At 39.3% G+C, this 20,087-nt stretch overlaps 1 protein-coding gene across 1 annotated transcript; it reads right to left on the bottom strand.

The window, feature by feature from the left end:
* Positions 1-13,987: 13,987 nt before the first annotated feature.
* Positions 13,988-19,694, bottom strand: si:dkey-260g12.1 (uncharacterized). The gene is made up of 11 exons (XM_061717078.1): positions 19,556-19,694; positions 19,363-19,429; positions 19,179-19,221; positions 18,785-18,895; positions 18,511-18,648; positions 17,298-17,379; positions 16,033-16,079; positions 15,282-15,398; positions 15,049-15,071; positions 14,848-14,953; positions 13,988-14,683 (listed from the first exon to the last, which is right to left on the bottom strand). The coding sequence occupies exons 2-11, from the start codon at positions 19,426-19,428 to the stop codon at positions 14,409-14,411; spliced, it is 1,008 nt and encodes a 335-aa protein (XP_061573062.1). The 5' UTR covers position 19,429; positions 19,556-19,694; the 3' UTR covers positions 13,988-14,408.
* Positions 19,695-20,087: the final 393 nt, after the last annotated feature.

Raw genomic sequence — 20,087 nt, 5'->3', positions numbered from 1 at the left:
ACCAAAGGGGGCCACCGTGTCTATTTCCTCTTATTGGTTTAAAATACATATTTTTTTTAATTGAAATTTGGCATTTGCCATCTTATTATCAATGTGAAAAGCCATAGAACAGGATAAAATACAACTGGTACAACTGACAGTTATCATTGTTGGCAAGGATCTTTGCTCCAATTTCATTTACTAAGACTCATATCCGGCACTTTAAACCTCATATTGTACATTTCTGTTTATACATTTTAGATTATCTCTTATATATTTGTTTGTTTTTATATTTTTTATTGTATTGCACCAATCACCACAACAAATTCCTTGTGTGTGTTAACAAACTTGGCAATAAACCTGTTTTCTGATTCTTCTGATTCTGATTTAGGATGTTTCACTTTCATCGAAATATAATTTAAAGGCGTTACTGCCTGACTGAAAATGTGAACCTTTGCATGGATGTCATGTGAAGTTTTTTTATTTGAGACATTGACCAGTAAGTAGTACGAAAAGCAGTAAACACTCTGTCAAAATGTTCTTCAAATGATGAGACCCAACATTGTCCCCCTCCCTGTAAATAAAGGAATTCAAACAAGGCAATTAAAGTCTAATGTAGAAACTCCTCATCTGACTCTTGCTGACGGAGTCAGCTCATTCTGCAGCTGTCCTGTCTTTATTTGGCTAACATATTGTTTCAAGGCTGTTACACGTCTGTTCAGCTTTAGTAACGGCTTAATGGGGGTGAAATGAGTACCTTGTTACTTGGCATGACAGGGGCTTAAAGTTATGTGCTCTCCTTTGATTTGATGGTGATGGAGCAGTGTCTCCTCTCACAATTCCCCAAGGGTGTCCGTGGGTTGAGGTTTGATGACTGTAATTCATTGGTTGTGGTTAAAGTCAGCCTCTGTATAAGTGGTAACTGCTGTCTCAAGCTCTAAGGATGGATACTTTTTTTTTTTTTCTAAGGATGGATACTTGTCTTCCTCGGATTGGAAAGGGCTACTGGAAAACAAGCAGGTCTGGGCCTGTTGGTTACACACACAGTATTTCTAATAAAATCTAGAGTTGGATGACTCACATCCCTTTGTTTTAATCTTTCATCTACATCTATCCACAGTGCAATACAGTGCAGCAACAAAAAGTATTATCTAACTGTGAATGGAGTGATGTTGATGAGTGTTTTGTCTATTTGCTCACACATGGACATTCATTGAGTTTCCCAGATAGCATCCATCTGGATTAAAACTGAGGTACATAGGTAAAGAGTGAGCTAAGGCTTGAAATGGACAAATGGCATAGATAGTTCATGCTTTTGGTATTATGTGCTGCAAATGAGGGCCTTTAATCCGAAGGTGGCCCGAGAGGGCTAGAGGTGAAATAAATGGCCTCAAGCTGAGAATGGGCTGATTATGGGCCCATATAGTTTCAGAAACATTTACCCACATTACAAGGTTAACCAGTTGGACCATACCCAAGATTCAGATAGATGCCACAAAGAGTCTGTAAGATGGTGTTGGTGGGCAGCACCACCATCGAACCAGCGGACAAATCCTTGTGGGACCCATTCTGCAGCTCACTTATAGCCTCATATGGGAGCCCACATTTTAATCCTTTCAGCATTATGTTTTTGGCCACGGTTTCTCCTCCTCGTTAATCAGAAATGTTTTTTCATTAAGATCTGGATCTGCTGTTTGCATGGAAACATGCATCGGCTGAACAGTGTTTGTAAGTCTTGCTCCAATGACAACAAGCAAAAGTCAGAATATACATGCACCATTTCAAACATCTCCACAGATTGTGATTGTATACTTGATCTACCATGAAGTGCAACTGTGTGAAATCAAAGGTATTTGGTCATTTCTTTGAATCTTTATTCACATTTGTCCACGGATTTGTCTTTTGTCCCTACACTCCACACAGTTACAGGCCCATCGTGTAGGTTTCAGTGACACCGTGTGGTGACATTGAACATTTCAACCAACCAAAGCTTATTTTTACCGTAAAGCTGAGAAAAGAGAAGCAAAAAAAGTGAATAGTCAGTTTTAATTGTGATTATCAACGTTTCATTGGTACTTGGTTTTTTACACCACAAGAGGGATCTAAAACACAGCAGCAATTTAGTCTGATATTTCAATGATAGTTTAACACTGGTTATGATGTCAAATGATAGCAATCCAAGAACAGAAATAAGCAACCACATGATAAATGAGGGGACTAAAAAGAGCAATCATGCTTTCACTGATAACTGTGTATTAATATGTTATTTAAATCCTCTAAATCCTTTAAAACAAAAGTTTTAATCCACTGAAATGAAGTACATTAGAGGATGAGAAATGCTTCTGTTCAAAATAGGATTGCACCTTGTTTTTAAAGTATGAAAGCACAGCAGTGTTTTATGATCTCCATGTCTGCCAGGGCATAAAAGAGCCAGCTCAGCAGAGAAGAAGAACAGTTTCCTCAGAAAAACCACATCCTTCCTCCTCAGTGAGAAATGTGTCTATGCTCCTCCTCATCACCTTCATTCTCTCTTTAATACGAATAACCTACAGTGTACGCAGTATCAGTACACACTTTTCATACAGACACTTTACATCCTTGCACGTGAAAACGAATCTCCCACACAGTATATTTAGATCAGCTGTGGCGACTGAATGGCTCGTCGCTGATGGCTTTGAGTTTATGTGTCAAGAGTTACTTTTGTTTGCCCGTTTACTGCTTGACATCTCAGAAATGTCAACGCTTTCCTGGCAAAGAATCATCTGAAGCTCTGTTCAAACACACCAAGCCTTACGGTCAAGTGAGGGTAATACTGAAACCTCAAGTCACGTACGGCCAGGCTGGCTCTAAGTATGTTCACAGTAGTTTTGATGCTCAGTCATCTCCTGTCTAGTCATTTTTTAACTCCGTTTGAGTGTTGAAGCTTGCTGGGAGCGGTGCAAGGCCTCTGACACAGCCCCTTCAAAACCGTTGCTCCTCAATGTGGGACCCAGATTCTCAGTTAGAGCGAGGTCACGTGTTGTGGCACAGTTTCTGAGAAAACAGAGTTCACATAAGAAGGTGAGGTTTCTATCAGTTCTCCCAATCAGTCGATGAGACTGCTGCTGATATCATTAAAATCATCATAAAGATTCTCACAGTCAACTGAATAGTGGTTACAAAGTGTAGTTTTCAGAAAAGTTGTTGTTGGGAAACAACTGATGCAAATTAGTTGGTTATCACAAATAAGCTTGAGTTCTCATATTAAATGTATCCTGTCATTGAAGGATGTTCACTGGAACTTAATCATTTTTCATGCCTGACAGCCTTTTTTTTCTTTTATTTTCTTGTAAGTTAACTATCACTAACTCTGTCATTTAAATTAAATAGTCTAGAACAGGAATAGACAACCCTGGTCCCAGAGAGCCGCAGTCCTGCATGTTTTAGACGTCTCCTTGCATCACCACACCTGATTCTAATTAACGGTCATCATCAGCTTCTCATCCAGGTGTGCACAAGTCTGTTAATGACACAGTCCTTTGTATCTGGGTGTGATGAAGCAGAGAAACATCTTAAACATGCAGGACTGCAGCTCTTTAGGACCAGGGTTTCCTACCCCTGGTCCAGAAGCATCATGTCTGATTATAAAAGCACTCATTTTGGACATCTTGGCATGAAGGCAGATGTCGGATCAAGGTGATTTTAGTATTTATTCCTTGTAGAAATATGGTCTTTATGTCGACACAAATGTAATCTGTCAAGTGAAATGCAAACTGTGTCAAATTTAGCAGCAACACCTTCCAGATATTTCCTGCGGGTTTGGTTCTTTGCATGATCTTTTTTCGATTAACATTTTAGTTAGTTTGTTGAAAAGATTACTATGATCTTCATTTAATTTCAATCTATAATAAAACCTGATCCATTGTGTTTTATCTGGTCATAAACCAATAAGGAATCTGTTAAATTGAAACAATTTCCAGATGCACAGAAGCAGGAAATGATGCAGAAGCACACAAGCTATTCTACTGATAAGATCAATTATTTTAGTATTTTTCAAGTTATCAGAGCAAGATTCACGTGTACTGTGTGATGAAGAGGAAGTAGAGGACTTTGTAAGCCCACTTCATCATGATATAATATATCCAAATGTAACAAGCCATTTAAAGTAAACACAAAAACACAATCTTGAGGGAGTTGTTTGCCACTAATGGACACAATCTACAGAGGCCTGTCTGCCATCCCCGAATCACTCCACCTGCTCATGGTGGAAGTGTTACCGTTTCGAACCCGCCACCTCCACATTCTGTGCACTATCCATTTCGCCATCGCCGTTCTGTTACTTAGACACTCGGGATCACCTCAGACCTGGTGAGCTAGCCTGGTGAGCTGGCTGAGTGTGGCCACTGCACACCTGCATCCATTTACCAATCAAGTCTTCAAGAAACCTGCCTTCCTTCCTTCGTTCCTTCCTTCCTTCCACTCCTCGACAGATCATCCCATAGAATCACCTGGCATGTATCAGTAGAGGTGTAGATGTGATTGTGGAGTAGTTTTCAGCATTTTTTTGCTGTTTTTGCTTGTTTTTGCCTCACTCCAGAGCTGCAGTGGACTACTGTACCTCTCACCACCGCCACTGGGCTGGGTTGTTTGTTTGGCCACCGACCTACACAAGCCTGGATTGTAACTACTCTTCCTGATTCTACTGGACAAATAAAACATCTAGCAGGGCATTAATCCGTTCCTGTCTCCTGAGTGTTGCATTTGAGTTCAGAACACAACCCAGCCTTAACAGGAAGAAGATGGACTCGCTGCTCTTATTGTTCAATCTTGCCTAAACATAGTTGTTTGGTCAAACATCCTCCATCTCAACCCTTCACAGAACATGTTACCCCCGGCTGGAGACGCCTGCAGCCCAGAAAGATACCAAATCCACCCTGGCAAAGCTGACTTGTTAAGTTTTTGCAGAAAAAACATCTGATTTTCCTTTTTAAATTAAATTTATTCTAATATATATGTGCCAACAATGCATACATTTCAAGTATTTATTTTTAGCCTAAATTATTACTTATTGTCAGTGTGGTGTTTTAGAAGCGCAACCAGCACCAACATCACAGATAAACAGAAAAAAAAAAGTTTAAATTCCTATCCCTATATACAGTATATAACTAATAAAGTGTATGTTTTGGCTGGATTTAAGGTGCTTTAAATACTCGTTTTATAAAATTTCCCTTCACTAATAAAGAACATCCACTTATGACATGTTGAGGGAGCTTTGTTTTTCTATTTATTTTATTTCAATAATTTATAAATGTATACACACTTCAGAACACTTAAAGAGGATTTTGAAAATAAAATAAATATTTAAGAGCTGATTTAAGAAGTTTTAATGTGAAAGGAGTTGGTGTAACTGCAACAAATAGCAGTTGATGCCCCTCTAACTCATACCAGCGGGAGTGTCTCTTTTGAAACTGGTGATTTGTGTTTCTCAGTCACTCCTAAAGGTTCAGCAGTTAGGGTGGAGATAAAAATGGAAAAGTATATCAACCTCTAGCAACTAAATGCTTTTTTTTTGTTATTAAATTTGACCTAAGATGTCATCTCATATCCATCTAAGCCACAATGACAGACAAAGTGTACAAACAAATATAATTTCACATGTCTTTATTGAACCATCAAACATTCACATGCAGGTAGGAAAACAGTTGAACTTGTGGAGATGATAGGTGGTCGAACCTATTTTGTCGTCAGTGTCACTCCCGGTAGCTCTGGTTCAGATCCTGCATGATGTTCAGCTCTGACCCATTTGTAGGATCTTTGGTGTCATTCTTCATGAACAATCCTGTTTCTGTGCTACCAGTAAACAAAACCTTTTCCCACTAACACTGCAGGTTGCCAAGGAGATCTTTGGCACACAGGAATGTTAACTTTAGAGCACTGTCTGCAGCTTCCTGATGTTCTTTTGCAGACATCCTTCCTGTGTCATGATGTCCACCTAAACACTTCTACTTTGTGTCTCTCCCGGGCTTGTGCAGATCAGCTTCTCTTGATCATATGTTTTTAGAGAACTTTTTTATTCTTATTTTGAATATGGCAATTTTTCCCATGCTTGAGGCTCAGGAATGCAGAAGGAAACTGTGAAATGGGCCAAGCGGCTTCTCGGGAGGTGTCTCCCCCAATGGGAAACATCAAAGTGGGGACTTTTTTTCTCAGGGTGCTTCTAATTCAAGATGTGTCTAATTCAAATCACTTTCACAAAGAGATTGTCACTGGAGAGCCACTCTTCATTCCACCTCCACTCTCGTGCAGTCCCACTCTCCTCTCAGTGATCCTACGAAGGTGCAACACAAAGCAGTTCCTCAGTTTGCCAGCACCAGCTTTCCTCTACTTTGCAGTCCGCAGTCACCAACAACTCCCTAATGCCTCTGGTCATTGGCTGTTTTATTTAGTCTATGCCTAATAAAACATAATGGCAATAAATAAACTAAAATAACATTGTGCTGACCGCATTCCCCCGAAGCTGCTAAGTGCTACCACAGCTCCTCTGGGTTGCAGGGCAGTTGCCACAGCTGCAAGTCAAGTGACAAAGTTTGTAATACTTCAGCTGGTCTTTGCTTCTGTAGCTCAAAACCCAACCAAATTACCTCAGCTTATTTGTCAGCAGGGTAGATACTCTGACACTCGGACCGTGGGCCTGAGCACCAGTCACACGGCCCGTCTCTCACATTTCCTGTAACGGATCAGGATTGGATTCATCCTCTGGAGTTTTTGGTTAAGCCCCTGTCATGCCAAGTAACAAGGTACTCATTTCACCTCCATTAAGCCGTTACTACCCAAAGCTGAACAGACGTGTAACCGCCTTGAAACAATATGTTAGCCAAATAAAGACAGGACAGCTGCAGAATGAGCTGACTCTGTCAGCAAGAGTCAGATGAGGAGTTTCTACATTAGACTTTAACTGCCTTGTTTGAATTCCTTTATTTACAGGGAGGGGGACAATGTTGGGTCTCATCATTTCAAAAACATTTTGACATGAGTGTTTACTGCTTTTCGTACTAGTTACTGGTCAATGTTTCAAATAAAAAAACTTCACATGACATCCATGCAAATGTGCACATTTTCAGTCATGCAGTAACGTCTTTAAATTATATTTAGATGAAAGTGAAACATCCTAAATCAGAATCAGAAGAATCAGAAAAGGGTTTATTGCCAAGTTTGTTAACACACACAAGGAAAGTGAAACATCCTAACTGAAATTGGAGCACAGATCCTTGCCAACAATGATAACTGTCAGTTGTACCAGTTGTACCTGTTCTATGGCGTTTCACATTCATAATAAGATGGCAAATGCCAAATTTCAATTAAAAATTATATTTTTTTAAACCATTAAAAGTCAGTTTTAAAATCTTCATAAAGATTCCGAGCTGTTTTATGAACCCAGTCAGTTAACTGAATAACGTTGATCTGTTGAACAGCTGTTTGTGAGAGTTACCTGAGAATGTGGAGTTAAATCAGTGGGCTGTAATCATGCACACGACATTATCTCATCATCAGGCGCAAACAGGAAGACACACGCAAGATGTCACGGAGCAAGCGGCAAACTGTTTTCAGACAAAAGTTTGTTTTTGGTTGAAATGAGAGAGAAGATGGAAAAACGCGGAGGCAGGTGGACACAGCCAGGGGGTCGCAAACCCAGGTTACGGCTGCAGGAGAACAGCAAAGACACTCACTTTCACAATGAGTCATGATGACATTTTCGAATAATCATTTGACACACTTCTGGCTGTCTTTCAGTCTTACACTAAGAGGGTCCCAGATAACATCTTGACATACCTTCTCCTCCACAGTAAGTAAAGACAAGATGTTCTAAGTTTCTTCTAGCTGTCACACCAGTGTTAGATGGCAGGAATTTGTTATTTTGAATGATAGATTTATACGTTGTATGCACCTTTCTTTAATCTACCAGCAGTCATTTGTGAGTTGGGTGTTGTAATATGTAAATACTTAGTTTCTTCATCAGCGTGTTACGTGCCTTTTCAAATAAATAGTATGAATCTCCTTTATCAAAAAGTGTAATGAAGACAGGTGCTGAACTTGTAGAGTATTTAACTTGTAGAGTTAAATACTGGTTCATTCAGTGTCTGCTAACATAATGTGAACATGCTGGCTAAAATAATAACTTTTTGCTCTTCTTCCCTGTCCCTCCTCTATTTTCCCACCCTCCAGATGCAGCTATTCTGGTGTTTTGTGTTTTCCTTACTGTGCTGTCCTCATTTGATCTCCTGTGAGGTGTCTTTGGTGTGTAATAAGATGCAGTACCCTTGGCCTGTAAAAGAACCCAAGAACTGCTGTGAAAAATGTCAGCCAGGTATGGCTTATTTCATTATTTGTGACAAAATACAACGATGATACTATCAGTGTTTAACTATAAATGACTGCGTGTTCTCCAGGTCAACATTTGGACCGGCGCTCAACGAGCACTTGTTATATCCAGTGCAGCCCCTGTGTTGGAGACAGATTCACTGATTCATACAATGTGCTCATGGACTGCGAAGCTTGCAAACTTTGCAATGAACGTGAGTAACTTTACATATTTTGTCCTCTTATTGTTGGGATGCTAAGAACGTGCAGCAGCTGATGTGTTAATATTTTCACATTGATAAATGATTGTTAATAATTGGGAACACAGTAAGTTACAGTTCAAATCTTTACCAAAACTATATGGAAGTCTTACACAAATGTCAGTTTGCATTACATGAATGATTACACATTACTGTAAAAATACTACTAGTCTCCACCCGTGAGAGCTTGTGGTTCACTGAATTCTGATGGTGTTGGTTGACTGTGATGTGAGTCATCTGTGATCCTGAATTCTGACACATACACAAAAAAAGAGAAAGACAGATGTTGCTCAAACTTGTTTACTCTACCATATATGATTCAGAGAAGATTGCAAACAGAAAAGAGCTTGCCTAATTGAGGGGATTTACCTATTTATGTATGAGAGGGGAGCCAGTCAGAAAGATATGAGAGACAAGAGGGGAAAGGGGTCTGTGAAAGTCTACTCATAGGGGGTTTCATAGAATGGGATTCTGCAGCAGAGGCTCATGTTTACACAGCAATGACATGCAGCAGCGCCTGTCTGCAGCCCACCAGGAGAGGAAGAGGGGGATGAAACACTAAAACATCTTCATATCAATGGAAAGGAAAAAATACACAAAAAAGTGAGAAACACTGGAAAGAAACTCAGATGTAAATGTCATATCTTATGTTGTCACTCAGGTTTCTGTACTGCTACAGGTGAGCGAAAGCTGTTTGCTATGCTTATTTCTAAATGTCACGATGGAAATCAGAAAAGTTTCATCGTAGAAAGTGTCAAGAAGTTTTCAATTCTCCGTTCAAGCTATAGATACAACAGTACTTTAGAAGTATTTTTACATTTTCAATATATTGAAAAGTAGTGGCTTGTTTTATCTTCCCCAAATTTTTAATCTTACCGTGCACAGAACTGTCTGCAATCTGTTGTCGTCAAACCGTCTCAAAAGATCAAGTATTTACTTTTGAATCAGGGGAGTGAAAGGTGGGTGTAGAAAATGTCAAAAACTACAAAGACATGGGCTCTAATGAAATTAAAATTTATGGAAACAGAATTAGGTGGAAATAGTTTAACCCACGCAAAAAATTCAGACGCTGATCTTTCAGAACAAACATTGTATTTGGCCTTTGGTTTTGATCTCTGTGAGAAACTTAGTTATTAAAAGGGAACAGCAACAGACTATAAACATATGACATATTCAATCAGATATTTTTTTATGGTTTCACTAATTATAGTCAATCTGTAAATGTTTTTACATTATAAGCGATTATCATGGGTCACCTTGGTGAAGTGGTGAGTCTGGTTACCACCTCTTCAAACTCGCGCTCTGAATCCTCACACATGCAGGACTCTTCATTTTGTCAATATACTTATATGCTTATGTGTTGTCTCTCTAAAATATAACCCCTAGATGTTCATTAATCATCATTATCATTCTTGAAACTGTTTGATAACATTTTTGTTTCGTGATGACTTGGGCATCAATGTGGAAGTCATAAAAGTAGTTTTCTGTTTGCTCATATGTGACGGTAGATCACAATACAAATGTTAAAATGTTCTGTAAGAGAGCAGTTATTTCATCAAAGTGAAATAGTGTTTTCACTGACAAAATAACAGCAGTGTCTTTCTGCAAAGAGAGGTAATAATATAACTGCCTTGTGACTTATAACCAGAATCTTTGCCTATCATGCCCAGTTTGTGAGTCATTTAACATTTTCTTGTATGTGTCATTTCTTAAAAGCAGTTTCTGTAAGTGCACTTGCACAACTCAGAGAACTAGAATCGTTTGTAATGTTTTTTTGTTTGAATCCCGTCCACCAGCCAACCAGGAGTACGAGTCCCGTTGTAGTCCCACCAGGGACAGCGTATGCAGGTGCAGAACTGGCTTCGGATGCAGTGACCCATCCTGCACAAAATGTGTACCCGTGGCAACAACCACCACCACCACCACCACCCCCAGCCCCACCCCCACCCCCAAAGTCTCTGCATCCACTACAAGTGAGAAGCATCCGATTCACACATTTGACCAAATGTAACACAAAACTGCCCAAAGGCAGGATTTAAATAGGTGGCATTAACATGCTATGGTGTACCAACAACATTTTTCTTTTCCTGCAGCAAAGCTGTATATGAATACATCCTTTAAAAAAAAAAAAAAAAGCTGTCTTGTGTGGGAAACTAATCTTACTCAAGTAGGATGAGAGGCTTTTGTTGGTGTAACCACAAATAGCTCCTGTTTCCACACTGCAGCCACAGCCAGTGTGGCTGTGGTGATTTTTGGTTGAGAAATGTGGTCCTTTGTATTCATGAACTCAGTTTAAGAGAAATTAGCATATTTATAGTAATAAAATCCAAAACACATCTGATCTTAACCAAACCTTTCTGTTGCCTTATCCTAACCACAGGTGGTAAAGATCCTAATCTGTGGTTTTAACAGTTATACAAAAAAAAATTCTCCTGAAACAGCATGTGGCAACTCTGGAGCCTGTTAGAAATATAACGTTATGTTCAAATAATATCAATGTTGTCCAGCCAGAAACTTCTTTTAGCAAACAGAGATTTTTTTATTTCCTTCTTTCTTGCTCTTGTTTTATTGGTGGAACAAAGAAAGAACGGCAGTTTGTTTTAGTACGACATTGAACACTAAAAAAAAAACGCTGATGCAGTTACATCTGTAAATGCAAAGAGACAAGTTTGTATTTCTGCTGAGCAGCTCTTCAAATGTTCAGACATCAGTAAGAAACGGTTTGCTCTGGTGAACAGTGACTAATCTGAACCGAGAACACGTCATATTTCTGCGTAACTATTATCGTCTGCTGTGAACTGATAAGTCTTTCATCTCTTCCCTCCAGCCACCAGACCTGCACTTACCACTACGCCTCACTATTCAACTAAACCAATCAGAGGTAAGGTTCACATTTGGTTTTTGAGCCACCAAAATGAGTTCAGTCGTCCTTCATTCAATTATGACACATAAATGATCCCTTACTTGTTGTTACAGAAACTGTGTGGTTCCTGGTGATTATTGCCCTTCTGTGTATTGGAATTGCAGTGGCTGTTTTAGCAAAAATCAAGCTATTTCTGCAGTGGATTAGATTCAACTATGGTTAGTACATTTTATGCTGAAGAAATGAACCCTGCTGCAGCACAATATTTGAAGTTACTTTCAATTAAAACCTTTTCAGAAGGTCGTAAAGACTGAAAGAAAAAGAGGAAAAACTATGTTGAGACGTCATTACATCCTATGTCCTTGTATTTATTCAAAAACCTCTCCTATTCTTCTCACTCAGGCTCCATTTTTGATAAAAAAATTCAAGTAAATACAGAAGATGATGACGTGTCCAAGCCCGTGCAGGAGGTGTGTGGGAAATGTGACCAACCGATTGAGATATGCGTGAAAGACTAAATCCTGGACTGGGATGATCAAGAGCTTCACAGAACATTTGGTGGGACCAAAACAGATGAACATCTTTTTAATTATTATTAGTTCTTTGGAAACTTAGGACAAATGGAAGGTGAACAGCCCGCCGTTCTGTTTTGATTAAGACGTTCAAGACTAATGTTGTTTCCTGGAAGGAAAGATGGCTGTTTGATATCTGTGATATTAAGATGATGAGAGTGTGTAGAAACACACTCCTGTGAGAGAATGAGTCAGCGAGGAACCTGAAAAACACAGCGTGGGGCATTCTGACATTTATGCATGGGCTGTTGCAGTATTGCTAAAAATGTCTATGTACTATGGTACACAACATTGAAATAACTTTTGACATCTTTAAATGTATATCTACAGTGGGGCAAATATTTAGTCAGGCACTAGTTGTGCAAGTTCTCCCACTTAAAAAGATGAGAGAGGCCTGTAATTTTCATCATAGGTACTTCAACTATGAGAGGAAAGAATCCAGGAAATCACATTGTAGGATTTTTACTGAATTAATTGGTAAATTCCTGGGTAAAATAAGTATTTGGTCACCTACAAACAAGCAAGATTTCTGGCTTTCACAGACCTGTAACTTCTTCTTTAAGAGGTTCCTCTGTCCTCCACTCGTTACTTGTATTAATGGCACCTGTTTTAACTGGTTATCAGTATAAAAGACACCTGTTTTAACTGGTTATCAGTATAAAAGACACCTGTCCACAACCTCAAACAGTCACACTCCAAACTCCACTATGGCCGAGTCCAAAGAGCTGTCAAAGGACGTGAGAAACAACATTGTAGACCTGCACCAGGCTGGGAGGACTGAATCTGCAATAGGTAAGCAGCTTGGTGTGAAGAAATCAAGTGTGGGAGCAATTATTAGAAAACGGAAGACGTACAAGACGATAATCTCCCTCGATCTGGGGCTCCACGCAAGATCTCACCCCGTGGGGTAAAAATGATCAGTAAAAATCCCAGAACCACACGGGGGACCTAGTGAATAACCTGCAGAGAGCTGGGACCAAAATAACGAAGGGACCATCAGTAACACACTACGCCACCAGGGACTCAGATCCTGCAGTGCCAGACGTCCCCCCTGCTTAAGCCAGTACATGTCCAGCCCCGTCTGAAGTTTGCTAGAGAGCATTTGGATGATGCAGAAGAGGACTGGGAGAATGTTATATGGTCAGATGAAACCAAAATAGAACTTTTTGGTAGAAACACAACTTGTCGTGTTTGGAGGAGAAAGAAAGCTGAGTTGCATCCAAAGAACATTATACCTACTGTGAAGCATGGGGGTGGAAACATCATGCTTTGGGGATGTTTTTCTGCAAAGGGACCAGGACGACTGATCCCTGTAAGGGAAAGAATGAATGGGGCCATGTATTGTGAGTGAAAACCTCCTTCCATTAACAAGGGCATTGAAGATGAAACGTGGCTGGGTCTTTCAGCATGAAAATGATCCCAAACACATCGCCCGGGCAACGAAGGAGTGGCTTCGTAAGAAACATGTCAAGGTCCTGGAGTGGCCTAGCCAGAAAGTCTGTGATGCCCAGCAACAGCCCCAAAACATCACTGCTCTAGAGGAGATCTGCATGGAAGAATGGGCCAAAATACCAGCAACAGTGTGAAAACCTTGTGAAGACTTACAGAAAACATTCGATCTCTGTCATTGTCAACAAAGGGTATATAACAAAGTATTGAGATGAACTATTGTTATTGACCAAATACTTATTTTTCCACTATAATTTGCAAATACGTTCTTTAAAAATCAGACAATATGGTTTTTCTGGATTTTTTTTCATTTTGTCTCTCAAAGTTGATATACCTGTGATGAAAATTAGACCTCTTATCTCTTTAAGTGGGATAACTTTCACAACTGGTGTCTGACACCCACACTTTTTCCCCCCACTGTATGTGTGGTGGGCTGTAAGGGAAACGTTGGAGACACCTACTTGATTAGGTGTAGCAAAAACATTTACCTGAACTCTAATTGTATGACAGTATCCATATGAACAGACACGCTGAATTTTCTGATTAATAAAATGTAAATGTGTTGTAATAAATTATATACCTTTCTTCTGCTCAATTTTGTTTTTAGCTTTATTTCTCTCAGTGTCTAGATTTTCAGTACAATTCTTTAGCTGAAAGAGTTTATTCAGGAATATTTACAAGAAAATTCAAATATAATTTACAAAATGAGGGCATATTCCAGCTGTTTGTCCAAGCACGTGCAGTCAGTTGAGGTGAGTTTTTTTTTTTTTTAGAGCCTTGAGGAAACAATGTCAACGGTGATCTCGTCACAGTTTCCCAGAGACAGATGAAGCCCCTCTCTGCTCGTTGGCGCTTGTGTTTTCACTGTTTAGTAATTTCCTCCTTTGGATAGATGTGTTTTTAGTCAGTTTGAAAGCCAGCAACGATAAACTCCAAAACAATTCTTGTTCAGAGCACCTCCTCCTTTGACACGTGGCACTCTTTCCCCTGCTCCTGAAAGGGGAAGAAAATGTTGTCGATCTCCCCACTTCTCTCCTCCTCAGAGAAGTGAATGCTGGGCGAAGATGTTGGATGAAACACAGGACAGTCCCTCTCGTCTTCTTCTTCGTTGTTGGGCGTCTCTGCTGTCTTCCCGTTGGGAACGGTCGACCCAATCTGGCAATCAGTGAACTGACTTAGCAAGCTAAAGATGACTGTTCCCGGGTTGTGGACATGGACCGGACCTGCAGGGAACAGAAAACACAAATGTTTTAAGTGCGCTGTACTGCCATATTCTAGTACTCATAATAGTACCACAGCTGTGTCCTTAACACACTCCTTTTTTCTTAATGCGCCAGCAGTGTGAGTCAATTACTGTCTGAAAAGTCTTTAATTTACTCAGCAGTACCCGGATTGGCTGCTGAAGGACATGACAGCGGCTGCTTTGCAAAGAATGAGTTTCTGGGGAACTGATGAGATGGCTCCTTCAGTGTCTGGGTGGTGTTCTGTCCCTCCTGAAAAGAAAAAAGGATCGATTTGCAGCAGACAGTGGGGAAAAAATGAAATGGCACTGTATGTATAAACATATGAGACTTCCTCTGAGACATACCTGATTACACAGCTTTGCAATGGCTGAAAAACAGAAGATTCAATCATGAGTAAGAGAAAACGTTTTTTTTTTCAAATGCATTCAGTTATGACTCATTGTGTACTGTACGTCATAAACCATACTAATTTACCCATGTGTCTTTCAAAATTTTTATAGTTTCTGCGAAAAGAGTTAACGCAGAAAATTTAACCAGCATCACCAGAAACTATCATGGATGTGGAGAAGCTTCTTACTTTGCCTGAAGCACGTTTCATCACGTGAGTGACAGATGCAGATCAGGATCATAAGGAACACACATCCGAAGAAAACTGCTGCACTCAAGACGGCTGCCAGCTGAGTGTTTGTGCTCTCTGTGAGACGAGGGGAAGGAAAAATAAGGTCATGGCTACATATGAAACCTGTACCCCGTCTCAAAGACGACACCACAATGTTCCCTGAAGCATGGGGTAACGTAGAGAAATTTAAACATCACCGACAAAAACATGAGGATTAAAAAATTTTTTTATGTGTGAATCGCCAAGCTTTCTGACCCTTATTAAACTCTTAATTGGTGTAGAAACCCCTTCATGAGATATCAACACTTTTTATCTGGTAGATCAAACAATCCAGTCCCCTTAGTGTTGATGAGCGCCTGAAACTGACAAATCTAAAAATAAATGATGATAAATAAATAAGATGATGTAATGGAAATGAAAGACACACCCTATTTTACATAATGAACAGCAAAATCATCTTCAAAATAATGATTATTTAATCATTATTTTATATCATTATTATTTTTAAATTCATTTGGAAACCAGTGCAGAAATGAATATGATTATTCATTTATGTATATTTATAGTATCTTAATTATAAAAGTTCAGATATTTAAAATAATTATGTTATCTAATCATCTTTTACCTGTTATATGTTTTCTTTCCAAGATATATTGAATATACGGAACATTGCCATACAATTCCCCCCCAAAACTTTAAACATCCTCACCTGGATCAATAGGGTGTGCTGTTGTGCTGTCCAACTGAGGGCCACACCTGTGTGAAAGACAAAGAACGAGGTCAAATATGTAATAATATATTCTATAATAATATCCATGAACAAAAGCAATGTGTGAGGTCCTTAACAAATGTTAAAACAGTGTCATTGTGAAGCACCGGGTCACCAAGAGCATTTCTTAAAAGGGCCCATATTATGTTATTTTCACAGGTATTTATCTTGTATTTACTGCAACTATGTTCTGGACCCTAACTTGAACAAAGCAAAACAAAATAAAATAAAGAAAATTCATCCATCCACGGTACAGAAAGTACCAGACCAAGCGCAGCGAAGCGGGGGTGGGCTTTATGCAATGACTCATGTAGAAATGTTCACGCAAAAGTCATTTAACAGCAGCCCCACCCCACTACTCAACAGTCTGGATATCCTTTGTTGATACTACACTGCTTGTCGCTCCACCTGTGTCGCAGTTCCTTGTTTCTGTTCTGCGTTTCATGCCTATCCAATGGCATCCAGAGGAAGTTTCTCCTTTGTAATCTGGTATGGTTGTCCGTGTTGCCATAGCGACCGTGACCAGCTCCAAAGACATCCATGTCAACAACTGCTGAAGGACGCCTCCGAATTTTAATTAATTAGTTAAAGGCAAATTAGCATGTGAGCAGTTGGAGGAGCCCATCTTTGATTCATCTAGCGCATACGCTTATTTTGATAATGTTCAGAGGCGCACATGTGTTAAACCTACAACAGTGTCAAACAGGGGAGAGAACATTTGCTGGACAGACATACAGCAACAAAGCAAAACCTCATATTAAATAAAGCAGAGTGATCAATGAAAGCATGTTCCATAGCTGAATACTTTTTTTACCTTTTGCTAAAGTATTTAAAAAAATATCCTATGCAACAAAAGAAACCCCTTCCTTTCCAACATATTGGTTACGCAGTCTCTCCCTCTCTTCAACAAGTGGGTTGCATTAGGTCGATGTGTGCCGGGTCAGATGGTTGTTCTAAACTCGGAGTCCAGTTATTAAGCTCAGCTTTGGAAATGGTATTTTGGATGCTTGGATTTTGAGGGCTCTTAAACATGCATGTTGTTTATTTTGCTAGTCAAGTACCAACTGAAATACAACTAGATGACATAAAAGATAAATATATGATTCTGAAAGTCATTTTTCAGTCAAGAAGAGCATAATATGAGGCCTTGAAACTCCACTCTGGCATTGTTATCATTCACTGCTCCAGGGAAGTCCACAACTCACTTGGGGGACACGCAGGGTTCGGTCTGAGCAAAGGAAGATGGCGACGTCGTCTCTTTTCCTGAGATAATCACTGTAGTTGTTTCTGCAGACCAGAAATATAACACATTTGATTTCAAAGAACAAAAACATTAAGGAATGACTTGCTTTTTAATATCAAATTTGAAGTTTAAAAACAAATATAAAAACATGATTTTCACGATGTACAAAGAGGAAAGGGTTTAGCGGCCTTTAGGGGCCTGAAGATAACACTATTGGGTGAATGGGTAGATCTGTGTATATTTATGTACAGAAATGGCAGCAAATTATATATGTGTATGTATATGTATATATATACATAGTGTAAATAAGTATATTTATATAAATATATCTATATGGGCATATGTGTACAAATATATAGAAATATTCAACTATGTGTATGTATGTATGAGTATGTGTGTGAGTATAATTACAGTATATAATAGTAATAATAATAGTAATAATAACAATACTGTTTCTTAGCAGTGTGAGTACAGTGTGTGAATAATTATAAATACAGGTTAAATGATCAGTGAATGGGGGTAGGACTAAATAAGTTTACACTTCTTCCTACTCCTTTTTTGGCACATGTAATTCAAGTTAGCAAGTTTTAAAGGATGAAATTCCTTGTTTGTTTTGTTGTTGTTGTTTCTTAAACTTCTCATGAAGTGTTGTTTCTTTTTTTTTTTACATGTACAAAAATAAAATAAATCCAATCAAATCAAATCAAGTTCTCTGTCTTTTAATATTAATGTCTTCTCGCTGGCCTGAACTGCAGATTTCCTGTTTTCGTCCCAGACAGGAATCTCGTTGAATGCAATATACGACTGTACTTTCCTTTTATTTCCCCTCATTGTGCTTCTGTCTGTCAGTGGAAGTGTGATATGGCCTAAATACCTCATATACAGATACACTATTCCTCAGACCTCAAACCCTCGGGATAACGTGAACCCTGCATTCATAGATCTTCATAGACCAGCTGTGTGGTGCTGACACTAAGTGTAAATAGGGCTTTGAAAGTTGCACATGAAATCACAGACCTGCTGCTAACAGCTGTGCAGCTGCTCACATGATCACTTTTGTTTTCCAACAGTCCCTAAAAGCTTCAAGAGCACGTTTGGTTTATCAAGACGCCCCCTGCTGGTGTGAGCTTGTCTAGACAGACAGAGTTATAAATCTAAATGTTATCAATATTTACCAGTTATGTCCTCCTGGATATCTTCACATTCTCTGCAGTTATTTGAGATTGTCCAGTCAGTGCATCTGAAACCCGGCTCGCAGACACACCTCAGGTCTGATGTACTTGTGCAGTTCTGATCCACTTTCAGGTGGTATTCTGAGACAGAGAAAAATAAATGATTTTAGGTGGTTTACAGACAGCAGATGATCGCTTCTATGTGCTCAAAGACTAAATCCAAACCCTGGTGGGGATGGACTGAGTTTTCATGATAAGTAGATGCAGATTTCCGTACTTGTTAAGCAGTCTCTGAAGCAGAGATGGCAGCTCTCCTCGCAGTTGTTCTCAGATGTGTAGCTTCCAGGATCACAGAGTTCACACTCCGTATCGGTCTTCAGATACTTCCCTGACAGAACAGCAAGAGATAAATAAACGAGACCAGAAGCAAAGAGGTGGAAGAAGCTGCAGGCTCGGGGTGCATATCAATGAAGGATGTGGTCATACAGCAGTCTGGGTGCAGCTCCGCGTTTTTAATCAAGGCAGCAGAAAAACATTCACACACAGAGACAAACATACTGTTGATTTACCACCACGCTGGTTACATCATTAATTAAAGTTAATTAAAGAAGAAGAAAGAAATGATGAAAATATAAAAAGCTTACAGCTGATTTTATGACTTTTTTTCTTACCAGCAGGACAAAACATAGGTGTCCCAATACTCCTCCGTGTCCGCTGACAAATTAACACAAATAAGATTAAACCACAATGCTTTCATGGAGTTGATGTTCATACAAGTGACCTTTACTCCATGTATGACAGTTTCTGTTACTGTAAAATAATGTAAGGTACATAAAGCCTGGCTTTAGTCTTTACCGTGGGTGAGGAGAGCACCAATGCTGCAGACAACAGGACAGTCACAAAGTATTGCACAAACCCCATTCTGTGGGCCAGAATTTAGAAATGTTGAAATAAAGGTTTGATATAACACCACATTTAAAAATAACATCCTGTTTAAATCTTGAGAAGTTAACAACATTACAAATAAAAGAAGATGTAAAGTCTTTACCTTCAGTGTGATGCTCCCTTTGTTCTGCGTCTGTTTTGTTAATTTCCTCAAGGTGTAACTCTCACGTCTTCTTTCTTTATTCTCACTTGCTCTACCCATTCTCTGTCACTGTTTCCTTACCTGGTTATATCTTCCTGCTTTCCTGTCTAGTCCGCCCACTGGTCTTTGTACATGTGCTGTAGTGTTGATGATCTCTGCACGTTATCTGACTCACATTGTGCCTCAGAACCCATCACTTTCCATTTAATACGAAGAAAAGCTTTTATCTGTGCAGTTAGCGTCTCAAAACACGATCAAATGGCAGGTTACTATAGCCAAATTGTAAAGACGGACAAAAACGAGCATAATAACTGGCAGAAGTATTGCTCATAATAAATAACATCAGTTTAGTTGTGAACAGAAGAGTTTCATCATCAGTTTCAGGTTTCCTTTCACAGGACTTAATGTTGACATGTTATTTTCCAGGATGTCATCCACCCTTCTTTAAATAAATGACGTTAGTTCTGTCAGGGCCACTTTAAGCCCCTGCTTT

Source organism: Cololabis saira, chromosome 3 (genome assembly GCF_033807715.1).
Source record: "Cololabis saira isolate AMF1-May2022 chromosome 3, fColSai1.1, whole genome shotgun sequence".
In the NCBI taxonomy this organism is placed as follows: domain Eukaryota; kingdom Metazoa; phylum Chordata; class Actinopteri; order Beloniformes; family Belonidae; genus Cololabis; species Cololabis saira.
The sequence above is the reverse complement of the archived record's forward strand: the minus strand, read 5'-3'. Positions and strand labels throughout refer to the sequence as shown.